This window comes from Hemiscyllium ocellatum, chromosome 1, assembly GCF_020745735.1.
Source record: "Hemiscyllium ocellatum isolate sHemOce1 chromosome 1, sHemOce1.pat.X.cur, whole genome shotgun sequence".
Taxonomy (NCBI): domain Eukaryota; kingdom Metazoa; phylum Chordata; class Chondrichthyes; order Orectolobiformes; family Hemiscylliidae; genus Hemiscyllium; species Hemiscyllium ocellatum.
The window spans coordinates 6,207,667-6,234,945 of record NC_083401.1 but is presented as its reverse complement, the minus strand read 5'-3'; the positions used below and the strand labels follow the sequence as shown (position 1 = coordinate 6,234,945).

The 27,279-nt window shown below is 45.1% G+C and overlaps 1 protein-coding gene across 2 annotated transcripts in view; it reads right to left on the bottom strand.

The window, feature by feature from the left end:
* LOC132817436 (disintegrin and metalloproteinase domain-containing protein 19-like) overlaps positions 1-16,936 on the bottom strand; it is a 43,194-nt gene extending 26,258 nt beyond the window's left edge. The window contains exons 1-3 of one of the 2 annotated variants that reach the window (XM_060827875.1): positions 16,810-16,936; positions 12,665-12,851; positions 3,148-3,256 (exon numbers count right to left, since the gene is read on the bottom strand). In XM_060827875.1, the coding sequence (XP_060683858.1) occupies positions 3,148-3,256; positions 12,665-12,851; positions 16,810-16,886 (373 nt within the window). In that variant the 5' untranslated portion in view covers positions 16,887-16,936. Of the gene's footprint in view, positions 1-3,147; positions 3,257-12,664; positions 12,852-16,714 lie in introns of both variants that reach the window. The other variant, XM_060827885.1, reaches the window with a different exon arrangement.
* Between the last annotated feature and the right edge of the window lie 10,343 nt (positions 16,937-27,279).

Sequence of the window (27,279 nt, the reverse complement as noted above, 5' to 3'; positions counted from 1 at the left end):
TGTTGTCATTGTCTACAGGAATAGTGCCAGAGGACTGGAGGATAGCAATGTCGTCCCCTTGTTCAAGAAGGGGAGTAGAGACAATCCTGGTAATTATAGACCAGTGAACCTTACTTCGGTTGTGGGTAGAGTGTTGGAAAGGATTATAAGAGGTAGGATTTATAATCATCTAGAGAGGAATCAGTTGATTAGGGATAGTCAACACGGGTTTGTGAAGGATAGGTCATGCCTCACAAACCTTATTGTGTTCTTTGAGAAGGTAACCAAACAAGTAGATGAGGGTAAAGCAGTTGATGTGTTGTATATGGATTTCAGTAAGGCGTTTGATAGTGTTCCCCACAGTAGGCTATTGCAGAAAATACTGAGGCATGGGATTGAGGGTGATTTAGTGGTTTGGATCAGAAATTGGCCAGTTGTAAGAAGACATGGGGTGGTGATTGGTGGGAAATGTTCATCTTGGAGCTCAGTTACTAGTGGTGTACTGCAAGGATCTGTTTTCGGGCCACTGCTGTTTGTCATGTTTATAAATGACCTGGATGAGGGTGTAGAAGGATGGGTTAGTAAATTGGCGAATGATATTAAGGTTGGTGGAGTTGTAGATAGTGCTGAAGGATTTGCAAGTTACAGAGGGACATGGATAAGCTGCAGAGCTGGGCTGGGAGGTAGCAAATGGAGTTTAATGTGGAAAAGTGTGAGGTGATTTGGAAGAACCAACAAGAAGAAAAAGTACTGGCTAATGGTAAGATTCTTGGTCATGAAAATGAACAGAGATCTCAATGCCCACGTACATAGATTCCTGAAAGTTGCCACCCAGGTTGATAAGGTTGGTCAGAAGGCAACAGTGTGTTAGCTTTTATTGGTGGAGGGATTGAGTTTTGGAGCCATGAGGACATATTGCAGATGTACCGTGGCTGCACTTGGAATATTGCGTACAGTTCTGGTCACGCATTATTGGAAGGATGTGGAAGCTTCAGACAGAGTTCAGAGGAGATTTACTGGGTGTTCCCTGGTCTGGAGGGAAGGTCTTGCAAGGAAAGGCTGAGGGACTTGAGGTTGTTTTCGTTAGAGAGAAAAAGGTTTAGCGGTGACTTAATTGAGACATATAAGATAATCAGAGGGTTAGATAGGGTGGACAGGGAGAGCCTTTTTCCTCGGATCATGATGGCTAGCATGAGGGGTTGTAGCTTTAAATTGAGGGGGTGATAGATATAGAACAGATGTCAGAGTTAATTCTTTACTTTGAGTAATAGGGGCATGGAACACACTGCTTGCAACGGTAGTAGACTCAAATTTTAAGAGCATTTAAATGGTCATTGGATGAATATATGGATGATAGTGGAATAGTGTTGGATAGATAGGCTTTAGATTGGTTTCACAGGTTGGCGCAACATCGAGGGCCTGTACTTCACTATAATGTTCGATGTTCCATCTCCCGCTCTCTCCCATAATTATCAGGCTGGAAGATCAACTCCTGTTCAATGATGAGTGTATAAGCAACAGCAGATAAAAATAAGGTGTCAACCTGGTGAAGCAACCAAACAGGGCTGCCTGTGTACCAAACTGAGAGAGACTGAGCTGAGCAATTCCACGACCAAAGGGTCAGATCTAAGTTCTACAGTCCTGCCACATCCAGAAAAGCAAAGCAGGTGGCTCATCTCTCTCCACAGCATCACAGATACCAACATTTGCTCCCTGAAGCACATTAGTAAACCAGATGGATTTTTCACAACAGATAATGTGGTCACCATTATACTAGCTTTCAATTACAGATTGTTTAAAGTTGGATCTGCCATGATGGGATTTGTACCTGGACCCTCAGAACATTAGCTCAGACTCTGGATTGCTAGTGCAGTGATATTATCACAGTGCTAGTGCCTTTTGAAATGGCACCCAGTTCTGTTAAATCTCTGAACATATTCTCTGCCTCTGACTAATTTTGCTGCATGACTAACTTCCACAAATTGGATGAGTAAGCATTATGGGATAGATTGAAACCATTGCTTCAGCCCTCATCACCAATTCCTTCCAGCCACCTTCTGACTGCCTTGGACTGAACCAAACTTTGATGCTCTGTTTGAGCCTGAACGGAATTTCTGGCCCAACATTCCTTTTAGATTGAAGACTGCTGTCTTTCACCTCTGTCAAGTGACCTGTCTCTGACTGTGCCTCCCCCCATACACTGCTGAATCTCCATCCATAGCTACTCCAATGTTTTCCTGGCCCAACTCCCATTTTTGCCCTCTGAAAACAAGAATTTATCTAGGTCTCTCCTCCCCATATCCTCACACCCATCCAATGCTATTCACTTCTCAACCTTCTGCTCATTGGTCTGTACAGGTTCTCAGGTTGACAACACTCATTTCCTAACTTTCCTTCCTGTTTGCAAAATGATTTCTGGTCCCAGCCCTCCTTATCTCATTTCTTTCAGGTCAGTGGAAGCTGCGGAGTTTGGAAGCTGTTGACTTTTATTTGATTAGAACAGTAAATGGTGAACTTGGAGTGAGGCCTGAAATAACTCCACAGAGGCTGAGATCCCATCGGGAATTCACCGTACATTTCCACAGGCTACTTCCTGACACTGGGCCAGATTCCTCAGAGCAGAACCTCTGAACTTTCTGTTTGTTTTTAAAAAATATTTTATTAACCAGTACAAATTACAAACAGTTAACGTGAACAGCCGCTTACAAGAAACAGCAATTTGCAGGGAAAGCAGGGGACAAATCCTGACACTTTGAGGACAAACCTCTAATCCCACTTTCATTAATCACACAGCAGTAACAAATCCATAAAAGACAGTCCAATCAAATAAACAACAGTGCGCAGAATACATCCATAAATTAAAGTGCGGAACAGAACTGATATAATAGATTGTGAAAAATGACCTGATTCGGAGATGCTGGTGTTGGACTGGGGTGTACAAAGTTAAAAATCACACAACATCAGGTGGTTGTGAAGGAGCAGTGCTCCAAAAGCTAGTGTGCTTCCAATTAAACCTGTTGGACTATAACCTGGTGTTGTGTGATTTTTAACTTTGAAAAATACTGGTATGGTTCAGCAACCTCTGCCTGCAGACACATACTGGGGAGGAACACAGAGACAAAACTCAAAGAAGAAAAAGCAGGCACAATGAAAAACTGCAAAGGTTACCTGTGTCTGTTCTGATCATGTGTCCACTGTCAAAGCTGCTAGTCTTGGTTTTACAAAATGGAGGAGCCCAGCCAACATCACAGTGACAGGTACCTTTGTTGTTGCAAACCTGAAACAATGAAAGATTTTAAAATCACTTGGAAAATGGTGTCCAGTGTAAAACTGAACATGAACTGGAGTCACATCTACAGTTGTCAGAGGACAGTCTGCAGAACTGTAGATACCTTCAAGCAAGCCACTGGCTAACATCCATCCACTATATTCATCCACTGTGAACATTGTACACGGGAGAGTGATGTGGAGTAATCACAGAATGCATGCTATCGTAAACGGGGGTAATATCTGGCGATTTAATGCAAGTGGCAAATCTGCAGACAAACACTGAGAGAAAAAATGAAACACCCGGAAAAGCTCAACAGGTCTGGCAGCATCTATGGAGAGAAATCAGAGTCAACATTCTGGGTCCAATGGCCCTTCTTCTTGTCAGGTTGAGGCTATAATTTGGCACTTTTGATAAAACTATTACAGTGAGTTGGTGCATAGAGAAAGTAAAAGGACACAACCAAGTAAGAAGTAAATGGAAATAAATCATCCAGACTAAGATATGGCAGACTCCTAATGGGGAGCTTGTGGATGGTTGTCTTAAGCACTGAAGCAGATGTGACTAGCTATGTAGATAAGGGCAATGCTTTTGATGTAATCTCCTTGGAATTGAAGGATTTTGAGAAGTTCCCACAGGAGACTGATCGGGAAAGGAAGAGCTCATGGAATCAAAGGAAATTTGAAACATTTCACCTATAACAGACTGAGTGGCAGAAACTGGAACTGATGGTTGAGAAATGTTTTTCTAATTAAAAGTATGTGTCTAATTGAGTTCCACAGGGATCAGTGTTGGAGCCTTTGCTGTTGTGATCTATATAAATGATTTAGAGGAGAATTGATCAGTAAGTTCACAGATGTTACAAAACTTGGTGGGGTGGTAAAGAATGAGGAGGATAGCCTTAGATTTCAGAATGATAGAGAAGGGTAATCAGTGGCAAGTGGAATTCAATTTGAATAAATGTGAGGTCACACCCTTGGACAGGACAAACAAGGCTAGGGAATGGATTCAAGATGTTGCCAACTCAGGATGACTCTCTCTATAGCAGATATAATTCTCATATTTCTTGCATTTATTCAATTACTCTATTAACTGTCTGTCCTTGTATGTTATGATCTACTTGTACTATATGCAAAACAAAATTTTTCTTACATACATGTGATGACAATAAATCAAATCCGATCAAATTGAATGAACAATAAGACCCTAGAAAGCCGAGAATCAGAGGGACCTTGGGTTGCATGGACATTGGTTCCTTAAGGTGTCAGGATAAGTGGATAAAGTGATCAAGAAGGCAAATGTTGCATCTACCATTATTAGTTGAGGCACGGAGTTTACGTGCAGGAAGATGATGTTGGAACTGTATAAAACTTTGGTTTGGCCACAGTTGGAATTTATAGTTTGCAGTTCCAGAATCCACATTTATAGAAACAAAGGGGGGAAAAAACAAAAAATTTACAGCCAAGGAACAGGCCAGTAGATCCAAATCCACTGTCTAAACCTATCACCCAATTCCTAAGCATCTGTATCCCTCTGCTCCCCACCTCCTCATGCATCTGTCCAGATGCATTTTAAATAAATCTACTGTGCCTGCCACTACTACTTCTGCTGGCAATGCGTTCCAGGTACCTACCACCCTCTATGTAAAGTACTTGCCACGTATATCCCCCTTAAACATTTCACCTCTCACCTTGAAAACGGAACCTCTCATTATTGAATCCCTCACTCTGGGGGAAAAAGCAATTCTAGCTGCAAATGTGTTGCTGGTCAAAGCACAGCAGGCCAGGCAGCATCTCAGGAATAGAGAATTCGACGTTTCGAGCATAAGCCCTTCATCAGGAATAAGAGAGAGAGCCAAGCAGGCTAAGATAAAAGGTAGGGAGGAGGGACTAGGGGGAGGGGTGATGGAGGTGGGATAGGTGGAAGGAGGTCAAGGTGAGGGTGATAGGCCGGAGTGGGGTGGGGGCGGAGAGGTCAGGAAGAGGATTGCAGGTTAGGAGGGCGGTGCTGAGTTGAGGGAACCGACTGAGACAAGGTGGGGGGAGGGGAAATGAGGAAACTGGAGAAATCTGAATTCATACCTTGTGGTTGGAGGGTTCCCAGGCGGAAGATGAGGCGCTCCTCCTTCAGCCGTCGTGTTGTTGTGTTCTGCCGGTGGAGGAGTCCAATGACCTGCATGTCCTCGGTGGAGTGGGAGGGAGAGTTAAAGTGTTGAGCCACGGGGTGATTGGGTTGGTTGGTTCGGGCGGCCTGGAGGTGTTCTCTGAAGCGTTCCGCAAGTAAGCGGCCTGTCTCACCAATATAGAGGAGGCCACATCGGGTGCAGCGGATGCAATAGATGATGTGTGTGGAGGTACAGGTGAACTTGTGGCGGATATGGAAGGATCCCTTGGGGCCTTGGAGGGAAGTGAGTGTGGAGGTGTGGGCGCAAGTTTTACATTTCCTGCGGTTGCAGGGGAAGGTGCCGGGGGTGGAGGTTGGGTTGGTGGGGGGTGTGGATCTGACATGGGAGTCACGAAGGGAGTGGTCCCTCAACTCCTTGTCTCAGTCGGTTCCCTCAACTCCTTGTCTCAGTCGGTTCCCTCAACTCAGCACCGCCCTCCTAACCTGCAATCCTCTTCCTGACCTCTCCGCCCCCACCCCACTCCGGCCTATCACCCTCACCTTGACCTCCTTCCACCTATCCCACCTCCATCGCCCCTCCCCTAGTCCCTCCTCCCTACCTTTTATCTTAGCCTGCTTGGCTCTCTCTCTTATTCCTGATGAAGGGCTTATGCTCGAAACGTCGAATTCTCTATTCCTGAGATGCTGCCTGGCCTGCTGTGCTTTGACCAGCAACACATTTGCAGCTGTGATCTCCAGCATCTGCAGACCTCATTTTTTACTAGAAAAAGCAATTCTAACCTACTTGACCTCTCTTCATAGCTAACACCTTCCATACCAGGCAACATCCTCATAAACCTTCTCTGCACCCTCTCCAAAGCATCCACATCCTATGGGTAATGTGGCAACCAGAACTGTACACTGTATTCTAAATGCGGCCAAACCAATGTCTTGCACAACTTTAACATGACCTCCCAGCTCTTATACTCAATACCCCACCCGATGAAGGCAAGCATACCATATGCCAGCTCTTGACCACTCTATCCACCTGTGCAGCAACCTTCAGGATACAATGGGCCTGAGCTCCCAGATCTCTCTGCTCATCAACTTTTCCCAAGGCTCTTCCGTTCAATGTATAATTCGCTCTAGAATTAGACTTCCCAAAATGCATCACCTCACATTTGCCTGGATCGAACTCCATCTGCCACTTCTCTGCCCAACTTTCCAGTCTATCTATACGCTCCTGTATTCTTTGACAGTCCCTTATGCTTTCTGCTACACCACCAGTCTTCATGTCACCTGCAAACTTGCTGATCAGACCAATAATACCTTCTTCCAGATCATTGTGTATCACAAACAACAGTGGCCCCAGCACTGATCCCTGTGGAACACCACGGATCACCTTTCTCCATTTTGAGAAACTCCCTTCAACTACAACTGTTTCCTTTTGCTCAAGGGGGTATGATAAAACTGGAGAGGTTACAGTGGAGATTTACCAGGATGTTGCCTGGTCTGGAGAACTTCAGTGATGAAGAGAGATTGGACAGACTGAGGTTGCTTTTCGCAGAGGAGAGGAAACTGAGAGGATGTGATGGAGATGTATAAAATGATGAGAGGGATTGATAGTAGATAGGAAGAGATGTTTCCCGTTTGATGGAGGGATCAATGTGCAGAATGTATAGATTTAATGTAAGGGACAGAAGGTTCAGAGGAGATTTAAGGAGAATCTTCATCACCCAGAGGTTGTGGGTATATGGCTCACTGACAGCAGATTCTGCAATAACTATTCAGGTGGTGGCAGTGAGGTAATTTCACTGAACAATCATTCCAAAATCTTACCCAATGTTCTAGTGTTTATGGGTTTGAATCCCAGTATGGTCGCTAGTGAAATTTGAGTTCAATATAATCTGGACGTAAAAGCTAGATAATGGTGCCTGAGTCAAACAGCATGTAAGGGGTTCTTTGGCCCATTATGTCCATGCTGTCCTGTCCACACTAGCCCCACGTTTCAGCACTTTGCCCAAAGCCGTCAATGTTATGACATTTCTAGTGTTCAGCCAAATCCTTTTTTATAGTTGAGGTTTCCCACCTCACTGCCCTTCCAGACCCCACCAACCTCTGGGTGAACGTTGTTTTTCCCTCAAATTCTTCTTAATCTCCTGTCTTTTATTTTAAAATGATGCCGCCCCTCCCTCCCCGCCCTGTCATTGACCCTGAGACTAAGAGGAACAGCTGCTTCCTATCCAAACTGTTCATGTCCCTGATAGTCTTAGACCTTTTATCAGGACCCTTCTCAAACTTCTCTGCTCCAAAGGAATCACCCCAAGCTTATCCATCCTCCCTTCATCGCTGAAGTGCTCCATCCCAGGCACCATCCTGGTGAATCTCCTCTGCATCCCCTCCTGTACAATCTCATCCTTCCTATAGTGTGGGGACAGTGTTCCACCTGGAGCCAAACCAAAGTCCTGTACAGTTGCAACATGTACTTTTAATTCTGTGTCATGACCTATAAAGGCAAGTGTCTTGTATGTCTTCTGAACTACCAAAATAATCTGTCCGGTTACCTGCAGAATGATCAGATTTCAATCTGATATCCAAGACTGGTTGAGCAAACGTTTCCTTCAGGTATATGGAAAAATTGCAAAGTCTATTTTTCAGTTGCCACTCCATCCTCTCCTGAACAGCTATCTGAAACTTCACCTGTCAATTCACAAATTTATTATGTTTTCCCCTGAGATATACTATTACCCTTATATTGACACCATCATTGGATCCATTCTGTTACTCTGCCGATCTCTACCCTTGCCTACCTTTGCTGCTACAAACTTCATCCAGACCATCCTGAACATGACACTCAATTCTGCCAATTCACTCCCAGCTCATCCTGCACAATCTGCCCACTGGAAACTTGAGATAATCCAAAACTCTGTTCCTGTTCTATCTCTAAAAACATTTTGTTTGTGTAGATTACCCTCTGCTTGTTGGCTCACATTGCCTCTTATTTAAGGAAATGTTGATATTAAATTTTAATCTTTGTCTTCACATCTATCCTTGGCCTCACCTCTCCTGTATCATTATGTTCTTTTCCAGCTCAAATCCTCTGAGACATCATTAAAATACTAATTCTGGTCTTGAATTATCTGTAATTTTCATTGGTTCACCAGTATTGGCATTTTTGCAATTGTCCTAGACCTTGAGGTCTGGATTCACTGTCACTCAATCATTCTTTCTCTTTTTCCTTTCAGGCACTGTGGTCCAAATTGTATTGATAGCATTCTTGTGAAGTGCCTTAGGATGTTTACTCCATTCAACGAGTTATATCAATGCAGTTATCCTAATCAACCCCCAAAACATTAATCAGTCTAACAAGGAATAAGAGAAACTAACTTCATACCCCTTTTTTATTGCAGGTGTCGTCACATTCCTTTACTTTAAAGACAGCCAAATCCTTACATTGTGCATAATGACACAGCTGTTAAATAGAAAATAAACAATGGTTGTCAACGCAGTGTCAATGTGATAAAGTTTCAAAAATGAGCCGTCTGCATTGTCGAACACTAAAACCCAGTCAAACTCATAACCATGAAAACGAGAAGCAAGAAATGGTCAAAGGATTCCTCTGGGCTTTTGCATATCCCAAAACATCAGAGCTCTGCATCCAGCTCAACCCCACTTTACCGCACCAACCCACTTTACTGCACCAACCCACTTTGCATCAACTGATTCCTTTAGGTTTCAAAAATCTACTGAGCTCATCCTGAATATTGAGGGAAGGCAATGGCTGAGTGGCATTATTGCTAGACAATTCATTCAAAAATTCAGACAATGTCCTGGGGACCAGGCAGATGGTGGAATTTGAATTCAGTTAAGAATCTATTGCTGATCATGAAATGACTACCTATTGTGGGAATAGGTAATCTGGTTCACTAATGTCCTTCAGGGAAGGAAATCAGCCATCCTTACCTGGTGTGACCTGCATATGACTCCAGACCCACAGTGATATGGTTGACTCTCAGTTGCTCTCTGAAATGGCCTAGATAACCTTTCTGTTGGACCAATCGCTTCAAAGTCTCAATAAAGAAATGAAATTGGACAGATCACCTGGTATTGACCTAGGCACAGGAAAAGACGACAACAGAAACAGCCCTGTCAACTTTGCAGGGCCCTCCTCACTAACATTACGGAGCTAGAGCCAAAACTGGCAGAGCTGTCTCACAGACGAGTCAAGCAACAACCTGCCATAGTCATACTCACATCTTACAATATTCCAGACGTCACCACCACCATCCCTGGATAAACCCTGTCCCACCAGCAGGACAGACCCAGCAGAGGTGGTGGAACAGTGGGATACAGTCGGGAGGGAGGTGCTCTGGGAGTCCTCAACATTGGCTCTGGACCCCATGTGTGGAAAACTAAAGAATGTCAGGAAGAAAGGAGGCAAACAGCCCCCTCTACCACCTTCCCCCCCCCCCTGCCCAATTTACATCAATAGAGGTTGAGAGGAGGGAGAGTGTTAAGTTCCCAGGTGTGACAATAACTGACAACCTGTCTTGGACTTCCCCTGTCGATGCGATGGTCAAGAAGGTACAACAATGCTTCTTCTTCCTCAGGCAGCTCAGGAAATTTGCCATCTCCATAAGGTTCCTCACTAACTTATATCACAGAAAGCATACTGTCCAGGTGCATCACAGTCTGGTAAGGCAACTGCTGTGAGGAACCACAGACCATCACAGAAGGGAACCTCCCATCCATGGACTCCATTTGCACAGCTCGCTGCCACAGAAAGGCTGCCAAAATCATCAAAGAACCCTCCCACCCCAGAAATGAACCCCACAGCCTCTTCTGTCAGGCAAAAAATACGGAAGTTTGAAAACACACAAGCACACCAACAGGTTCAAGAACAGCTTCCTCCCTGTTGTTATTAGATGAATGGACACTCTAACTTCAAATAATGTTGACATTGCTTTTGTTCACCTTCTGTGCAGTGTAACCTGTACGGCTCACTGTGCCTCAGCATCCTCTGACCTGTATGTCGTTGGTTGGTATGATCTGTCTGTGCTGAAAGCAAACAAAGCTTTGCACTGTACTTAGGTACAGGTGACTACAATAAATCAAATTAAATCAAATCAAAGTCTCATGGTTTCAGGTTAAATATTGGCATAGAAACCTTCTGCTGATTACCACATACCATCCTCTCTCGGATGCTGAATCAGTACCCCTCCATGTTGAACAAGATTTGGAGGAAGCACTGAGATTGCCAAGGGCACAGAATGTACTCTGGGTGGGGGATTTCTGTTTTACTGATCAGGTCCTAAAGGACAGAGCTGTTAGACGGGTCTGTGGCAGGTGGTGAGGGAACCAACAAGAGGGAAAAACACACTGACCTCATCCTAACCAATCTGCCAGCTGTAAAAATATCTGTCCATGACAGTATTGGTAAGAGTGACCACAAGACTGTCCTTGTGGAGATGAATAAAAACCATGACTGCAGATACTGGAAGCCAGATTCTGGATTGGTGGTGCCGGAAGAGCACAGCAGTTCAGGCAGCATCCGAGGAACAGTGAAATCGATGTTTTGGGCAAAAGCCTTCATCAGGAATAAAGGCAGTGAGCCTGAAGCGTGGAGAGATAAGCTAGAGGAGGGTGGGGATGGGGAGAAAGTAGCATAGAGTACAATGGGTGAGTGGGGGAGGAGATGAAGGTGATAGGTCAGGGAGGAGAGGGTGGAGTGGATAGGTGGAAAAGGAGCTAGGCAGGTAGGACAAGTCCGGACAAGTCATGGGGACGGTGCTGAGCTGGAAGTTTGGAACTAGGATGAGGTGGGGGAAGGAGAAATGAGGAAACTGTTGAAGTCCATATTGATGCCCTGGGGTTGAAGTGTTCCGAGGCGGAAGATGAGGCGTTCTTCCTCCAGGCGTCTGGTGGTGAGGGAGCGGCGGTGAAGGAGGCCCAGGACCTCCATGTCCTCAGCAGAGTGGGAGGGGGAGTTGAAGTGTTGGGCCACAGGGCGGTGTAGTTGATTGGTGCGGATGTCCCAGAGATGTTCCCTAAAGCGCTCTGCGAGGAGGCGCCCAGTCTCCCCAATGTAGAGGGAGCAATAGATACAATAAATGATATTAATGGATGTGCAGGTAAAACTTTATGGATGTGGAAGGCTCCTTTAGGGCTTTGGATAGAGGTGAGGGAGTTCCACCTTCACATTGAGAATACCCTCCATCGTGTTATGTGACACTATCACTATGCTAAAAGGAACAGACTTCAAATTGATCTAGCAACTCAAGACTAGGCATCAATTAAGTGCTGTGGGCCATCAACAGCAGCAGAACTGTACTCCAACACAATCTGTAAGCTCATGGTCTGGAATATCCCTCACTCAACCATTACCATCAAGCCAGGGGATCAACCCTGGTTCAATGGAGAGTGCAGGATGGCATACCAGGAGCAGCATCAGGCATAGCTAATAATGATGTGCCAACCTAGTGAAGCCATCAAACAAGACTACTCACGTGTCAAACAACATAAGCAGCAAGTGGCAGTCAGAGCTAAATGATCCCACAAACTAAAGATCAGATCTAAGGACTACAGTCCTGCCACATCCAGTCGTGAATGGTGGTGGGCAGTTAAACAATTCAATGGAGGAGGAGGTTCCACAAATATTCCCATCCTCAAAGATTGAGGAGCCCAGCACATCAGTGCAAAAGATAAGGCTGAAGATTTCATAGCAATCTTCAGTCAGAAATGCCAGTGGATGATCCATCCCAGCCTCCTCCAGTAGTCCCCAGCATTATATATACCCATGTTCAACCGAATAGATCTGTAATTGTTTGTTTTTGTGAAATTCCTGTTGGAATGACAGTTTGGCCAGCTTGGTCAGAGTCAAAAAGTGTGGTGCTGGAAAAGCACAGCCAATCAGGCAGCATCCGAGGAGCAGGAGAGTCGATGTTTCAAGCGTAATCTCTTCATCAGGAATGACTCTCCTGCTCCTCAGATGCTGCCTGACCCAGCTGTGCATTTGCCAGCACCACACGTTTTGAGTCTGATCTCCAGCGTCTGCAGTCCTCACTTTCTCCCAGCTTGGTCAGACTTGTGCAATGGCAAAAACACACAAAATACATGATGGGGAAAGTTAGAGGCAGTGAAGAGCAGAGGAGAGGTCTTTCAGGGGGACAGACTTTGAATGATGGAGACATAACAGTGAAAGGTTTTGACGATGGTATCAGAACACAGACTCAACCCTGGGACTGAAGGGACTCCATGAGAGGGGAGAGGGTCCGTCTGCCAATTATCAAAGAGTGTTATCAGGGACTGTCTCACCTTGTTGTTGCCACACTTCGTTCCATGTTGAACTTGTGTGCCGGCAGTACCTTCATCAGAAACTATCCCTCTGCAGTTATACTTCACACCGTAAACAACCACAGAAGTGGTCATGGACGCCACCTCTCTATTTTCGATTGGCTGTGTACTCCCAGCTGCACACTGGAGTTTTCCACAAAATACATTCCTGTAAGGCAGATGCAAATAATTTAGATCTTCTAAATTCTAAAATTGGTGCCATTGGATTTGTCTTGTATAAGTTCTTTGCTGTCTTAGTCAGACAGTCACAAAGTGCGGAAACAGACCCATCAGTCCACCAGACATCCCAAACTGACCAAGTCCCATTTGCCAGAAATTGGCCCATATCCCTCCAAACCCTTCCTATTCATGTACTCATGCCTGTTAAATGTTGTAATTGTACCAGCCTCAGGTTAGATCTCATGGAATACAGGGAGAACCAGCCATTTGGATATAGAACTAACTCAAAGGTAGAAGACAGAGGGTGGTGGTGGAGGGTTGTTTTTCAGACTGGAGGCCTGTGACGAATGGAGTGCCACAAGGATCGGTGCTGGGTCCACTACATTTCGTTATTTACATAAATGATTTGGATGTGAGCATAAGAGGTACAGTTAGTAAGTTTGCAGATGACACCAAAATTGGAGGTGTAGTGGACAGTGAAGAGGGTTACCTCAGATTACAATGGAATCTTGATCAGATGGGCCAATGGGCTGAGAAGAGGCAGATGGAGTTTAATTCAGATAAATGCGAGATGCTGCATTTTGGGAAAGCAAATCTTAGCAGGACTTATACACTTAATGGTAAGGTCCTAGGGAGTTTTGCTGAACAAAGAGACCTTGGAGTGCAGGTTCATAGCTCCTTGAAAGTAGAGTTGCAGGTAGATAGGATAGTGAGGAAGGTATTTGGTATGCTTTCTTTTATTGGTCAGAGTATTGAATACAGGAGTTGGGAGGTCATGTTGCGGCTGTACGGGGCATTGATTAGGCCACTGTTGGAATATTTCATGCAATTCTGGTCTCCTCTCTATCGGAAAGATGTTGTGAAACTTGAAAGGGTTCAGAACAGATTTCCAAGGATGTTGTCAGGGTTAGACGATTTGAGCAATAGGGAGAGGCTGAACAGGCTGGGGCTGTGTTCCCTGGAGCGTCGGAGGTTGAGGGTTGACCTTATAGAGATTTACAAAGTATGAGGGGCATAGATAGGGTAAATTGACGAAGTCTTTTCCCTTGGGTGGGGGAGTCCAGAACTAGAGGGCATAGGTTTACGGTGAGATAGAAAACAGACCTAAGGAACAATATTTTCATACAGAGGGTGGTACGTGTATGGAGTGAGCTGCCAGAGGAAGTGGTGGAGGCCGGTACAATGGCAACATTTAAAAGGGATCTGGATGGGTTTGGGGGATTTTGGGTTCAGTGTTGGCAGATGATTAGGTTGGGATATCTGGTCAGCATGGACAAGTTGGACTGAAGGCTCTGTTTCCATGTTGTACATCTCCATGATTCTATGACTTCCTCTGGCAGCTCATTCCATACACACACCACTCTCTGTGTGAAAAAGTTATCCCTCAGGTCCCTTTAAGTCTTCACTTTAAACCTGTGCCCTCCAGTTTCAGACTCCTCTACCCTGGGGAAAAGACCTTGGAGATAGTGAGGACTGCGGATGCTAAAGAGTCAGAGTCAAAAAGTGTGAAGCTGGAAAAGCACAACTGGTCAGGCAGCAACCGAGGAGCAGGAGAAGCAACGATTCAGGCATAAATCTTTCATCGGGAAAAGACCTTGTCTATTTATCCTGTCCATACCCCTCAAGATTTTATAAACCTCTGTAAGGTCACCCTTCAGCCTCTGATGCTCCAGGGAAAACAATCCCAGTCTATTCAGCCTCTCCTAATAGCTCAAATCCCAGTCAATATTAGGATGTTAAAATCACCTACCAGAACAATCCTGTTGCTTTTACATAAGACCATGTAATGGAAAATTATCCATTTACTGTGAAATTTAAAGAGAGTACTTTATTTAAATCAATGCTGTGCTGAGCTTTGTAAATGATGCTTTGATGAAGGTTTGCAGTTAGCTTATCTCTGAATTCTGTAAACATTCAACTCGACCTCTTTTTCTGCAGCACCTTCTTCCAACAGCTGGGTGACCATCTTTTCGGCTATTTCATCCTTCATTCCATTGATGAAGCTGTTCCTCAGGTGTGCTTCATATGGCGTGATTTCTGGCGGGTGCTTTGTTTGCGGAGCAATGGCCCACTGGGCGAGGCAGTGCCCACACAGACAGTCCCAATCGGCCCTGGTGGCTGAGTGACAGGGGGACTGATAGGGCAAGGCTGAGGTGGAGGTGGGCAGTCCACAAGGTAGAGGTAAGCCTCTTTCCTTTATGCTTGGCAAGGGAGACTCGCTTATGCTAATCTCTTCTACTAACCTTATGGGCACTGAAACATGTCTCACCTCTATGTTGAGCACTGAGATTGCAAAGTGTGGACAGTATATCCAATATCACAATGATGCATATAAGTCAATGCCCACCTCTATGTTATATGTGGAAGGTACATCAGTTACCTTTTTGGTAGATACAGGGGCAACATATTCAGTCCTTACATTAGGCCAGTTTACACAATCGACACAAATAAAGATGAGTGAAAGGTTCCTGCAGTGGACCCCAGAGGCCAAGAGTGCCTTTGTTGAATTAAAAGAGGCGCTCCAAACTACACCTACACTGGGGATTCCGAATCCAAACAAACCTTTTGTACAAACGGTGGATGAGAACGGCGGCTGCATGACATCTGTGCTGTTGCAGGATCATGGGGAAGATTGAGGCCGGTAGCTTATTTTTCAGCTAAACTAGACCCCGTAGCGGCAGGATTGCCTAAATACCTGCACACCGTGGCTGCAGCTGAAAACGTCCAGGGATATAGTTGACTACGGTCCTGCATGCAGTATCCTTACTGCTTTCCAAGCACATGTCAGCAGCACTTTGGCTCAGATATAATACTATGCTCTTTGAGATGCCTAACATTACAATAAAGCGATGTCACATCCTTAACCCTGCTATCCTTCTTCCCACAGAAGGAAGGAGGTCAAGGTGAGGGTGATAGGCCGGAGTGGGGTGGGGGCGGAGAGGTCAGGAAGAAGATTGCAGGTTAGGAGGGCGGTGCTGAGTTCGAGGGAATCGACTGAGACAAGGTGGGGGGAGGGGAAATGAGATGATGGTAACGTAACCCCGCCCTCACGCTCACTTCCGTCACCACGCATGACCCCGTCCCCACGCTTAACCCCACCCCCACACCAAGCTCCAGTCCCACACCAGGTCCTAGCTCCCAACCTTGCCGGATCTTCACCATCCCTCCAGACCTCCCCCTCTCTGAGGATGAAAGATCAGCAGGGGCCTCACCTTCATTCCCCTACGCCCTCGGATTAATGAGTTCAACACGCGGCGAGACATTGAACAATTCTTCCGCCGCCTTCGCCTCCGTGCCTACTTTTACAACCAAGACTCCCGCCCACCCTCTGACGACCCCTTCTCCCACCTCCAACACACCCCATCCACCTGGACACCCCGTGCTGGCCTCTTACCCGCCCTTGATCTATTTATAGCCAACTGCCGCCGTGACATTAACCGACTCGAACTGTCCACCCCTCTCACCCACTCCAACCTCTCACCCTCAGAACGTGCAGCTTTCCACTCCCTCCGCTCCAACCCCAACCTCACCATCAAACCAGCAGACAAGGGAGGCGCGGTAGTAATTTGGCGCACCGACCTTTATACCGCTGAGGCCAAACGCCAGCTCGCGGACGCCTCCTCCTATTGCCCCCTTGACCATGACCCCACCTCCCACCACCAAACCATCATCTCATTTCCCCTCCCCCCACCTTGTCTCAGTCGATTCTCTTGAACTCAGCACCGCCCTCCTAACCTGCAATCTTCTTCCTGACCTCTCCGCCCCCACCCCACTCCGGCCTATCACCCTCACCTTGACCTCCTTCCACCTATCACATCTCCATCGCCCCTCCCCCAAGTCCCTCCTCCCTACCTTTTATCTTAGCCTGCCTGGCACACTCTCCTCATTCCTGATGAAGGGCTCTGGCCCGAAATGTTGAATTTCCAGTTCCTTGGATGCTGCCTGACCTGCTGTGCTTTGACCAGCAACACATTTTCAGCTCACACCAGCCATTGCAAGCATGTAGCTGGGCCTGAGGAGACATCGGACAGCACCGGAACTGATTAAGTGCAAGTCGTGATTAGAAGCATCATACAAACATGGGGCTGCCCCAGCTCACACTTTTAGCAAGCGCCCTGGTAGGACTATTTGTAAGGGCAGGGGCATTGCATGGACCCCACCCTACCATGGCTTTGACGAGTGTGATGTGTAAACATGGGCTGTGTACATGGCACACAAGAGCAAGTGATGATACCACCACAAAGCTGTGTTTCGGGTAGATGCTATCTGAGGTTTGGCCTGGTATTTCCTAAACATTTTCTGATGTATAGCTATTCTGGCTCTGTATTATTTTTATTGTTGCTGTAGTTGTCCTTGTTGTCATAAAATGACAAAAAGTGGGAAATGTAATAGAAAATTATCCATTTACTGCAAAATTAATTATCCATTTACTGTGAAATTTAAAGAGAATGCTTTGTTTAAATCAATGCTGTGCTGAGCTTCGTAAACGATGCTTTGATGAAGGTTTGCAGTTAGCTTATCTCTGTTTGAATTCTGTAAACATTCAACTCGACCTTGTGATAGTTGAACTCAGTGAAAGCTGAACAACTGTTATGTCTAGGACTGGGGATGAAAGGATAACAACTTGAGTTTCCCCAGTCTCTGCCCTTGAGAGTGTGATAAGGAACGCTATAAGGCAGGTGTCTGTATAATTTTTCGGTACTCATTGCATTAAGGCATTGGCTTGGTGTAATGAGTCAATCTCGCAAGATTTTTAATAAAGACCCTTGCTTTGCTCTTGCTAATTATTGAGTCAAGTCGATTTAACTTCCACGACAGACCATAAGACAGAAATTAGGCCATTCAGCCCATCATATCCACTGCACCTTTCAGTCATGGCTGACAAGTTTCTCAACCCCATTCTCCCACTTTCTCTCCATAAACCTTTAATCCTCTTGACAATGAAGAACCTGTCTATCTCTGTCTTAAGTATACTCAAAGACCTGGCTTCCACAGCCTTCTGTGGCAATGAATTCCATCAATTCACCACTCTCTCGCTGAAGACATTTCTCCATATCTCCGTTCTAAAAGATCTTCTTTTTATTCTAAGGCAGATCCATATGTTAAGCTGTTCATTCCTGGAACCATTCTCATGAATCTCCTCTGAACACCCTCCAGGGCCAGTACATCCTTCCAGAGATATGGGGCCCAAGATTGCACACAATAATCCAAGTGTGGCCTAACCAGAACCTTCTGAAGGTAGAGTAGTCGATATGGTGTCCATGGATTTTAGCAAGGCTTTTGATATGGTTTTCCATGGTAGGCTCATTCAGAGAGTAAAGAGGCATGGAAAAAGGGAAATCTGGCTGTCTGTATACAGAACTGGCTGGCCCATAGAAGTCAGAGGGTGGTAGTCGGTGGAAAGTATTCAACCTGGAGCTGAATGACCAATGGTGTTCCACAGGGATCTGTTCTGGAACCTCTGCTCTTTGTGATTTTCATAAATAACTTGGATGAGGAAGTGGAAAGGTGGGTTAGTAAGTTTGCTAATGACACAAAGGTTGGTGGAGTTGTGGATAGTGTGGAGGGTTGTTGTAGGTTGCAATGGGACATTGACAGGATGCAGAACTGGGGTGAGACGTGGCAGGTGGAGTTCAATCTGGACAAGTGTGAAGTCATTCACTTTGGAAGTTTGAGTTTGAATGCAGATTCCAGGATTAAAGGTAGGACTCTAGGCAGTGTGGAGAACAGAGGGATATTAGGTTCATGTCCATAGATCCCTCAAAGTTGCAACCCAAGTTGACAGGGTTTAAGAAGGTGCATAGTATTTTGGCTTTCATTCACAGGGGGATTGAGTTTAAGAGCTGTGTGGTTATGCTGCAGCTCTATAGAGCCCTGGATGGACCAGGAATATTGTGTTCATTTCTGGTCACCTCATTATCAGATGGATATGAAAGCTTTAGAGAGGGTGCACAGGAGATTTATCAGGATGCTGCCTGGGCTGGAGGGCATGTTTTATGAAGAAAAGTTGAGAGAGCTAGGGCTTTTCTCATTGGAGTGAAGAAGGATGAGAAGTGACTTGATTTAGGTGTATAAGATGATGAGAGGTATAGATAAAGTGGATAGCCAGAGATTTTCTTCCCATAAGACCATAAGACATCGGTGTGGAAGTAAGGTCCACGGCCCATCGAGTCCACTCTGCCATTCAATCATGGCTGATGGGCATTTTTCAACTTCACTTACTCGCACTCTCCCTATGTCCCTTAATTCCTTGCAAGATTAAGAATTTGTCAATCTCTGCCTTTAAGACACCCAATGTCCGAGCCTCCACTGTGCTCTGTGGCAGCGAATTCCACAGGCCCATGCCTCTCTGACTGAAGACATGTCTCCTCATTTCTGTTCAAAATTGACCCCCTCTAATTCTAAGGCTGTGCCCATGAGTTCTAGTATCCCACCTGACAGAAATCCACCCTTCCCACTATCTACCCTTTCTAAGCCATTCATTATCTTATAAGTTTCTAACAGATCTCCCCTCAAACTTCTGAACTCTAACAAATAGAATCCCAAGATCCTCAACTGTTCATCATATGTTAGGCCTACCATTCCAGGGATCAGTTGATTAAATCTCCACTGGACATACTTCAGTGCCAGTATGTCCTTCCCAAGGTGTGGAGCCTAAAACTGGACACAGTATTCTAGATGAGGCCTAACTAGATTTTATAAAGTCTTTGTAGCACTTCACTGATTTTACATTCTAACTCTCTTGAAATAAATGACAACATTACATTTGCTTTCTTAACCACAGACTCAACCTGCAAGTCAAGCTTTAGAGGATCCTGTACTAGCACTCCCAGATCTCTTTGTACTTGGCTTTATGAATTTTATGGCTTTATGACTATAAAACACTCCTTGCCTGTGTTCTTTTTTCCAAAGTGCAAGACCTCACATTTGCTAACATTGAATTTTAACAGCCATTTCTTGGACCATTCTCTTAAACTGTCTGAATCCCAGGGCAAAAATGACTATCATGACGGGGCATGATTCTAAGAGTTGAAAAATGTGGTGCTGGAAAAACACAGCAGGCCAGGCAGCATCTAAGGAGCAGGAGAATCGGCGTTTCGGGCATAAGAAGGGCTAATGCCCAAAACGTCGATTCTCCTGCTCCTCGGATGCTGCCTGGCCTGCTGTGTTTTTCCAGCACCACATTTTTCAACTGTGGTACTCCAGCATCTGCAGTCCTCACTTTCTCCTAGTTGATCTTAACCCGGGGCATAATTCTAAGGGGATCGGAGGAAGGTTTAGGGGAGATGTCAGAGGTGGGTTCTTTACTCAGAGAGTGATAGGTGCGTGGAATGCACTGACTTTGGTGGTGGTAGAGTCAGATACATTAGGAACATTTAACCAACTCTTGGATAGGCACATTGCAAGATAATACAATGAAGGGTATGTGGGTTAGTCTGATCTTAGAGTAGGTTATAAGGCTGGCAAAACACAGAGGGCCGAAGGGCCTGTATTGTGCTATACTGTTCTATGTTCTATGTCTTAAGGCTCAGAAGTACATCCCTGTTTTTATATTCAAGTCCTCTCAAAATAAATGCCATCATTGCATTTGCCTTCCTACCTATTGACTCAACCAAGAATCCCAAATCTCTTTGCACTTCAGGCTTCTGAATTTTCTCCTCATATAGAAAATAGTCTATGCCTCTATTCTTCCTGCATGATCCTACACTTTCCCACATTGTGCTCCATCTGCCATCTCTTTGCCCACTCTCCTAACCTGTCCAAATTCTTCTGCAGCCTCCCCACCTCCTCAATGCTGCCTGTCTTTTTACCTACCTTTGTATTGTCTAAAGGTTTAGGCCAAATGTCCCCCATTCCTTCATGTAGATTGTTAATATATAAAGTGAGCCATGTGGCCATGTGGAGCACCACTTGTCACCAGCTGCCATCCTGAGAAGGACTGTTTTATCCCACTCTCTTGTTTTCTGACAGACAGTCAGGCTCCTATCTATGTTAGCACCTTGCCTCTGACACCATGGGCCCTTATCTTACTCAGTAGCTTCCTGTGCTGCACCTTGTCAAAGGCCTTCTAGAAGTCCAGGTAGATATAATCCATTGGCTCTCCTTGGTCTAACCTGCTCATTATCTCCTCAAAGAATTCCAGCAGATTGGTCAGGCATGACCTCTCCTTGATGAAACCTTGCGGAATCTGCCCTACTTTACCATACACATCCAATATTCAGAAATCTCTTCCTTCATGATGGATTCCCGGATCTTACCCATAGAACATAGAACATAGAAGGATACAGCGCAGTACAGGCCCTTCGGCCCTCGATGTTGCGCCGACCGAATCCTACCTAACCTATACTAGCCCAATAACTTCCAAATGCCTATCCAATGCCCGCTTAAATGACCATAAAGAAGGAGAGTTCACCACTGAACTCATGACTGAGGTTAGGCTAATCAATCTGTAATTTTCCATCTTCTGCTTTACTCCCTTTTTAAACAGAGGTGTTACTTTAGCCATTTTCCAGTCCCTTAGGAGTCCTCTCTGATTCTAGTGATTCCTGAAAGATAACCACAAATGCTTCTATTGTTCAGCAGTCTTCATTACAACTCTGAGATATAGTCATAGACTCATAGAGATGTACAGCATGGAAACAGACCCTTCAGTCCAACTTGTCCATGCCGACCAGATATCCCAACCTAATCATCTGCCAGGACTCGGCCCAAAATCCCCCAAACCCTTCCTAGTCATGTACCCATCCAGATCCCTTTTAAATGTTGCCATTGTACCGGCCTCCACCACTTCCTCTGGCAGCTCACTCCATACACGTACCACCCTCTGTGTGAAAAAGTTGCTCCTTAGGTCTGTTTTGTATCTCACCGTAAACCTATGCTCTCTAGTTCTGGACTCTCCACCCCAGGGAAAAGACTTTGCCTATTTACCCTATCTATGCCCCCCATTACGTTGTAAACCTCTATAAGGTTAACCCTCAACTTCCGACGCTCCAGGGAAAACAGCCCCAGCCTGTTCAGCCTCTCCCTGTAGCTCAAATCCTCCAACCCTGACATCATCCTTGTAAATTTTTTCTGAACCCTTTCAAGTTTCACAACATCTTTACGATAGGGAGGAGACCAGAATTGCATGAAATATTCCAACAGTGGCCTAACCAATGTCCTGTACAGCCACAACATGACCTCCCAACTCCTGTACTCAATACTCTGACCAATAAAGGAAAGAATACCAAATGCCTTCTTCACTAGTCCATCTGATCCAGGTGATTTATCCACTTTCAGGCCTTTCTGTTTTTCTAGCAGCTTCTCCTTCGTGATGGCCACCATACTCAGCTTTGCCTCCTCACTCTCTTGAAGTTTTGAGAAATTACTCATGTCTTCCAACATGAAGACCGACACAAAATAATTATTCAGTTCCTCAGCCATTTCCTTGATCCCTGCTACTATATCTCCAGCATCATTCTCCAGCAGCCCAATATCCACTTTTGCCTCCCCTTTGCCCTACATATATCTAAAGAAACTCTTACAGTATTCCTTTATATTACTGGCTAGCTTCCCTCATATTTAATCTTCTCCCTCTTTATTTCTTTTTTTGTTGTTGTTGCCCTTAGTTGGTCTTTGTAAGCTTCCCAGTCCTTTGGTTTCCTACTGGTCTTTGCTACTTTATATGTTCTCTTTTTTGCTTTCATGCTATCCCTGACTTCCCTTGTCAACCATGATTCCCTTATCCTCCCTGTACCATGCTTATTTTTCCCAGGGATGAATTTTTGCTGTGTCTCCTGAATTACTCCCAGAAACTCCTGCCATTGCTGTTCCACTGTCTTTCCAGCTCAGTTCCTCTCCCAGTCAATTCTGCCCAGCTCCTCCCTCATGGCTCTGTAGTTTATTCAGCTGTAATACCGTTACCACTAACTCTATCTTTTTCTTCTCCAACTGCAGAGTAAATTCAATCATATTATAGTCACTGCCTCCGAAGAGTTCCTTCACCTTAAGCTCCCTTATCAAGTTTACCTTATTGCACAGCACTAAATCCAGTATTGCCTGTTCCCAAGTGGGCTCCACCACAAGCTGCTCCAAAAAGCCATCTCAGAGACATTCCACAAATTCCCATTCTTGCGAACAACTATCAACTTGATTTCCCAGTCTGCCTGAGTATTGAAATCCCACATGATCACTGTAACTTTGCTTTTCCTACACATCTTTTCTAGTTCCTGGTATATCTTGTGCCCAAACTCTTGACTACTGTTTGGAGACCTGTGCATAACGCCAACTATGTTGTTTTTGACCTTTACAGTTACGCAATTCTACCCAGATAGATTCTACACCATCTGACCTTACTTTGTTTCTTACTGTAGATTTAAGTTTATTTCCTACCTTGAAGGCAACCCCATCCCCTCTGCCTACCTGCCTGTCTTTTCGATAGGATATATATCCTGGGATATTTAGCTCCCAATCCTGATCCCCTTGCCGCCATGTGATGCCCAACACATAGAACATGGAACATTACAGTGCAGTACAGGCCCTTCGGCCCTCGATGTTGCACCGCCCTGTCATATAAATCTGAAGCCCATCCCACCTACACTATTTCATGTACATCATACCTGCCAATTTCGATCTGTGATCATTTACCTGATTCTTTATATTGCGTACAGTACATCTTTCCATCATCTGCCCACATTCCTGTTCCTCTGTCAACCATTGGCTGTTGGGAGGTCTGTAGTACAATCCCATCAAAGTGACTGCAGCCTTCCTATTTCTGAGCTCAACCCATAAGGCCTCACCTCCAACATGTCCTCCCTCAGTATAGCTGTGGTGTTCTCCCTAATCAGTTACAGAACTCCTCACCTCTTTCACATCCCCCTCTATATCGCCTGAAGCATCTAAATCCTGAACATTAAGCTTCTAGTCTTGTCCCTGTCTCAACATAGTCTCTACAATAGCATCAATGTCATAGTTAGATGTACAATTTCAAGGTCTACATTCATCTGTCTTACCTGACTCCTCACATTAAAACAAATACACTTTAGACTACCAATCCTGCCATGTTCGGTAACCTCTCCCGATCTCTTCTTAGAGTCATAAAGATATACAGCATGGAAACAGATCGGTCCAACCGGTCCATGCCAACCAGATACGAAGCTGAAAATGTGTTGCTGGTTAAAGCACAGCAGGTCAGGCAGCATCCAAGGAACAGGAAATTCGACGTTTCGGGCAAAAGCCCTTCATCAGGAATCAGGAATCTTCGGTCCAACCGGTCCATGCCAACCAGATATCCCAACCCAATCTAATCCCACCTGCCAGCACCTGGCCCATACTTCTCCAAAACCTTCCAATATAAACCACCGATAAAAACAAGCCAGAGGTTTAACAGAACAAAACGGCCGCAGAATGCTCCGAGAACTAATCAATGACGACCACCACAGACTCCGAAAATACAACCGGGAAGTTGCGCGCCAAAAACCGTTATTCAAACAAACAACAAATCAAGAATGGACAGGCGTGATAGAACAAGCCATAAACACCAAACAACGACAAACACAGATAAAGAAAAACCGGGACCTGAAGAAACAACTTGACAAATTCACAAAAAAAAGACAAAACCGATAACACAGGGGTATGGATAAAGAACTTATCAGACCAGACCCTATCAGACACAGAAAAAGCAGTACTAGTAAAAGGATTAAATTTCAATTACTGAGACGCTGACAAGAAGGATTTCCTAGCAGCATTAGAGACCACATTGAAGGACAACAATCTCATGGAAGAAACACAACAAACTATCAGACAGACAGTTGCACCTACTCTGAGCCGAAAGAGGGAAGGAAACAAACTGAACACACAAGAAAAGAAAGCCCTAGAAAACCACAAAGAAGACAAAAACATTGTTATATTACCTGCAGACAAAGGTTGGCTCACAGTCATCCTGAACAGAAGGGACTACATCGAGAAAGCCAATGCACTACTCGCAGACACCAACACCTACCAACAGGTGGGGCTAGACCCGACCTCACAACTAGGGAACAAAATTACATATATCCTAAGAAAATTACACAATTCCGGACAATTAAATAAGACGGAATTCCAGGAAATAAAACCAGACGGGACCAACACCCCACGATTCTACGGACTACCAAAAATCCATAAACCAGGAGCCCCCCCCTCAGAACCATAGTCTCACGACCTGGAACACCAACTTACAGACTGGCCAAAGAACTACACGCAAGACTGAAATACCTTGTAGAAAAGTCACAGCACTCCATCCACTCCACCCAGGGATTCCTAATAATCATCAAAAACACCAAAACAGAGGAAAACGAAGCAATGATCTCATTCGACATAACAGCACTGTTCACCTCCATCAACATCGACCTGGCAAAGGAAACACTTACCACACTTTCAGAAGAGACTATCACACACACACCAACCACCATCAATCGCATTACCAACGAAAACATCATGAAGCTAGTGGACCTGTGCCTCACCACCCACTTCACCTTCAACAACACAGTCTACAAACAAGCCAACGGCACACCCATGGGATCTCCGCTATCAGGATTCATAGCAGAAGTGGTAATGCAAAGGCTAGAACAAACAGTCCTACTAATCATCAAACCAAAAACCACTCAGGTGGATAGAGCTTGTAAGAAGGCCTACGGTGTATTAGCGTTCATTAGCAGAGGGATTGAATTCAAGAGTCGTGAAGTGACGTTGCAGTTGTACAGGACTTTGGTTAGGCCACATTTGGAGTACTGTGTGCAGCTCTGGTCGCCTCACTTTAGGAAAGATGTGGAAGCTTTGGAGAGGGTGCAGAGAAGATTTACCAGGATGTTGCCTGGAATGGAGAATAGGTCGTACGAGGATAGGTTGAGAGTTCTCGGCCTTTTCTCGTTGGAACGGCGAAGGATGAGGGGTGACTTGATAGAGGTTTATAAGATGATCAGAGGAATAGATAGAGTAGACAGTCAGAAACTTTTTCCCCGGGTACAACAGAGTGTTACAAGGGGACATAAATTTAAGGTGAAGGGTGGAAGGTATAGGGGAGATGTCAGGGGTGGGTTCTTTACCCAGAGAGTGGTGGGGGCATGGAATGTGCTGCCCGTGGGAGTGGTTGAGTCAGAATCATTGGCGACCTTTAAGCGGCAATTGGATAGGTACATGGATGGGTGCTTAATCTAGGATAGATGTTCGGCACAACATTGTGGGCCGAAGGGCCTGTTCTATGCTGTATTGTTCTATGTTCTATGTTCTTAAAAATCTGGGTCTGCTACGTAGATGACACCTTTGTCATCACAAAACAAAACAAAATAGAAGAGACATTTAATATCATCAACAACACCCTCGCAGGCAACAAACTCGCATTCCTGGACATCACAGTCGAAAGAACGGACAACGGAGAACTACAAACCTGCGTATACAGAAAACCGACAAACACTGACCAAATGCTTAACTACACCAGCAACCATCCCAACACACACAAACAAAGCTGTATCAGAACACTAGTCCAATGAGCCACCACACACTGCAGCACAGACGAACTTCGGAAAATGGAGGAGAACCACCTATACAACATATTCAAGAAGAACAGATACTCAAAACATACATTCCGCAGATTCCTCAAGAACAAATCATGACAAGCAAACCAAACACAGCCAGAAACTTTAACCACCTTACCATACATCAAAGAAGTTTCAGAAATGACAGCCAGACTATGAAGACCCCTCGGAATCCTAGTAGCACACAAACCACCAACACTCTCAAACAAAAACTAACTAACTTAAAAGACCATCATCTACAAAATTCCATGCAAGGACTGCCACAAACACTATGTAGGACAAACAGGAAGAAAGTTAGCCACCAGGATACATGAACACCAGCTAGCCACAAAAAGACACGACCCTGTCTCCCTCGTAGCCCTACACACGGACGAAAAAAGCACACCATTTTGACTGGGACAACACATCTATCCTGGGACAGGCTAAGCAAAGACATGCCAGAGAATTCCTAGAGGCCTGGCACTCCAACCACAACAACATAAACAAACACATAGATCTGGATGCCATCTATCAACCCCTCAGAAAATGAACAGGAAATGACATCACCACAAACCCCAGAAACCCCATCCAGGAGAAAGATATAAATAGGAAGCAGGAGACAACAGCTTCGCTTCACTTGGAGATCGCCACTGATGATGTTCCCTAGTCAGGTAATGAAACGTCTGGATATCAAACCTACAGCTCAGCGAGCAAACCTACACCCTAAACTTCAACCTGAGCTACAAACCTTCACAAACATTGTAAAAACCTTTCCTATTCATATACCCATCCAAATGCCTCTTAAATGCTGCAATTGTATTAGCCTCCACGACATCCTCTGGCAGCTCATTCCATACACGTACCACCCTTTGCATAAAAAGTTGCCTC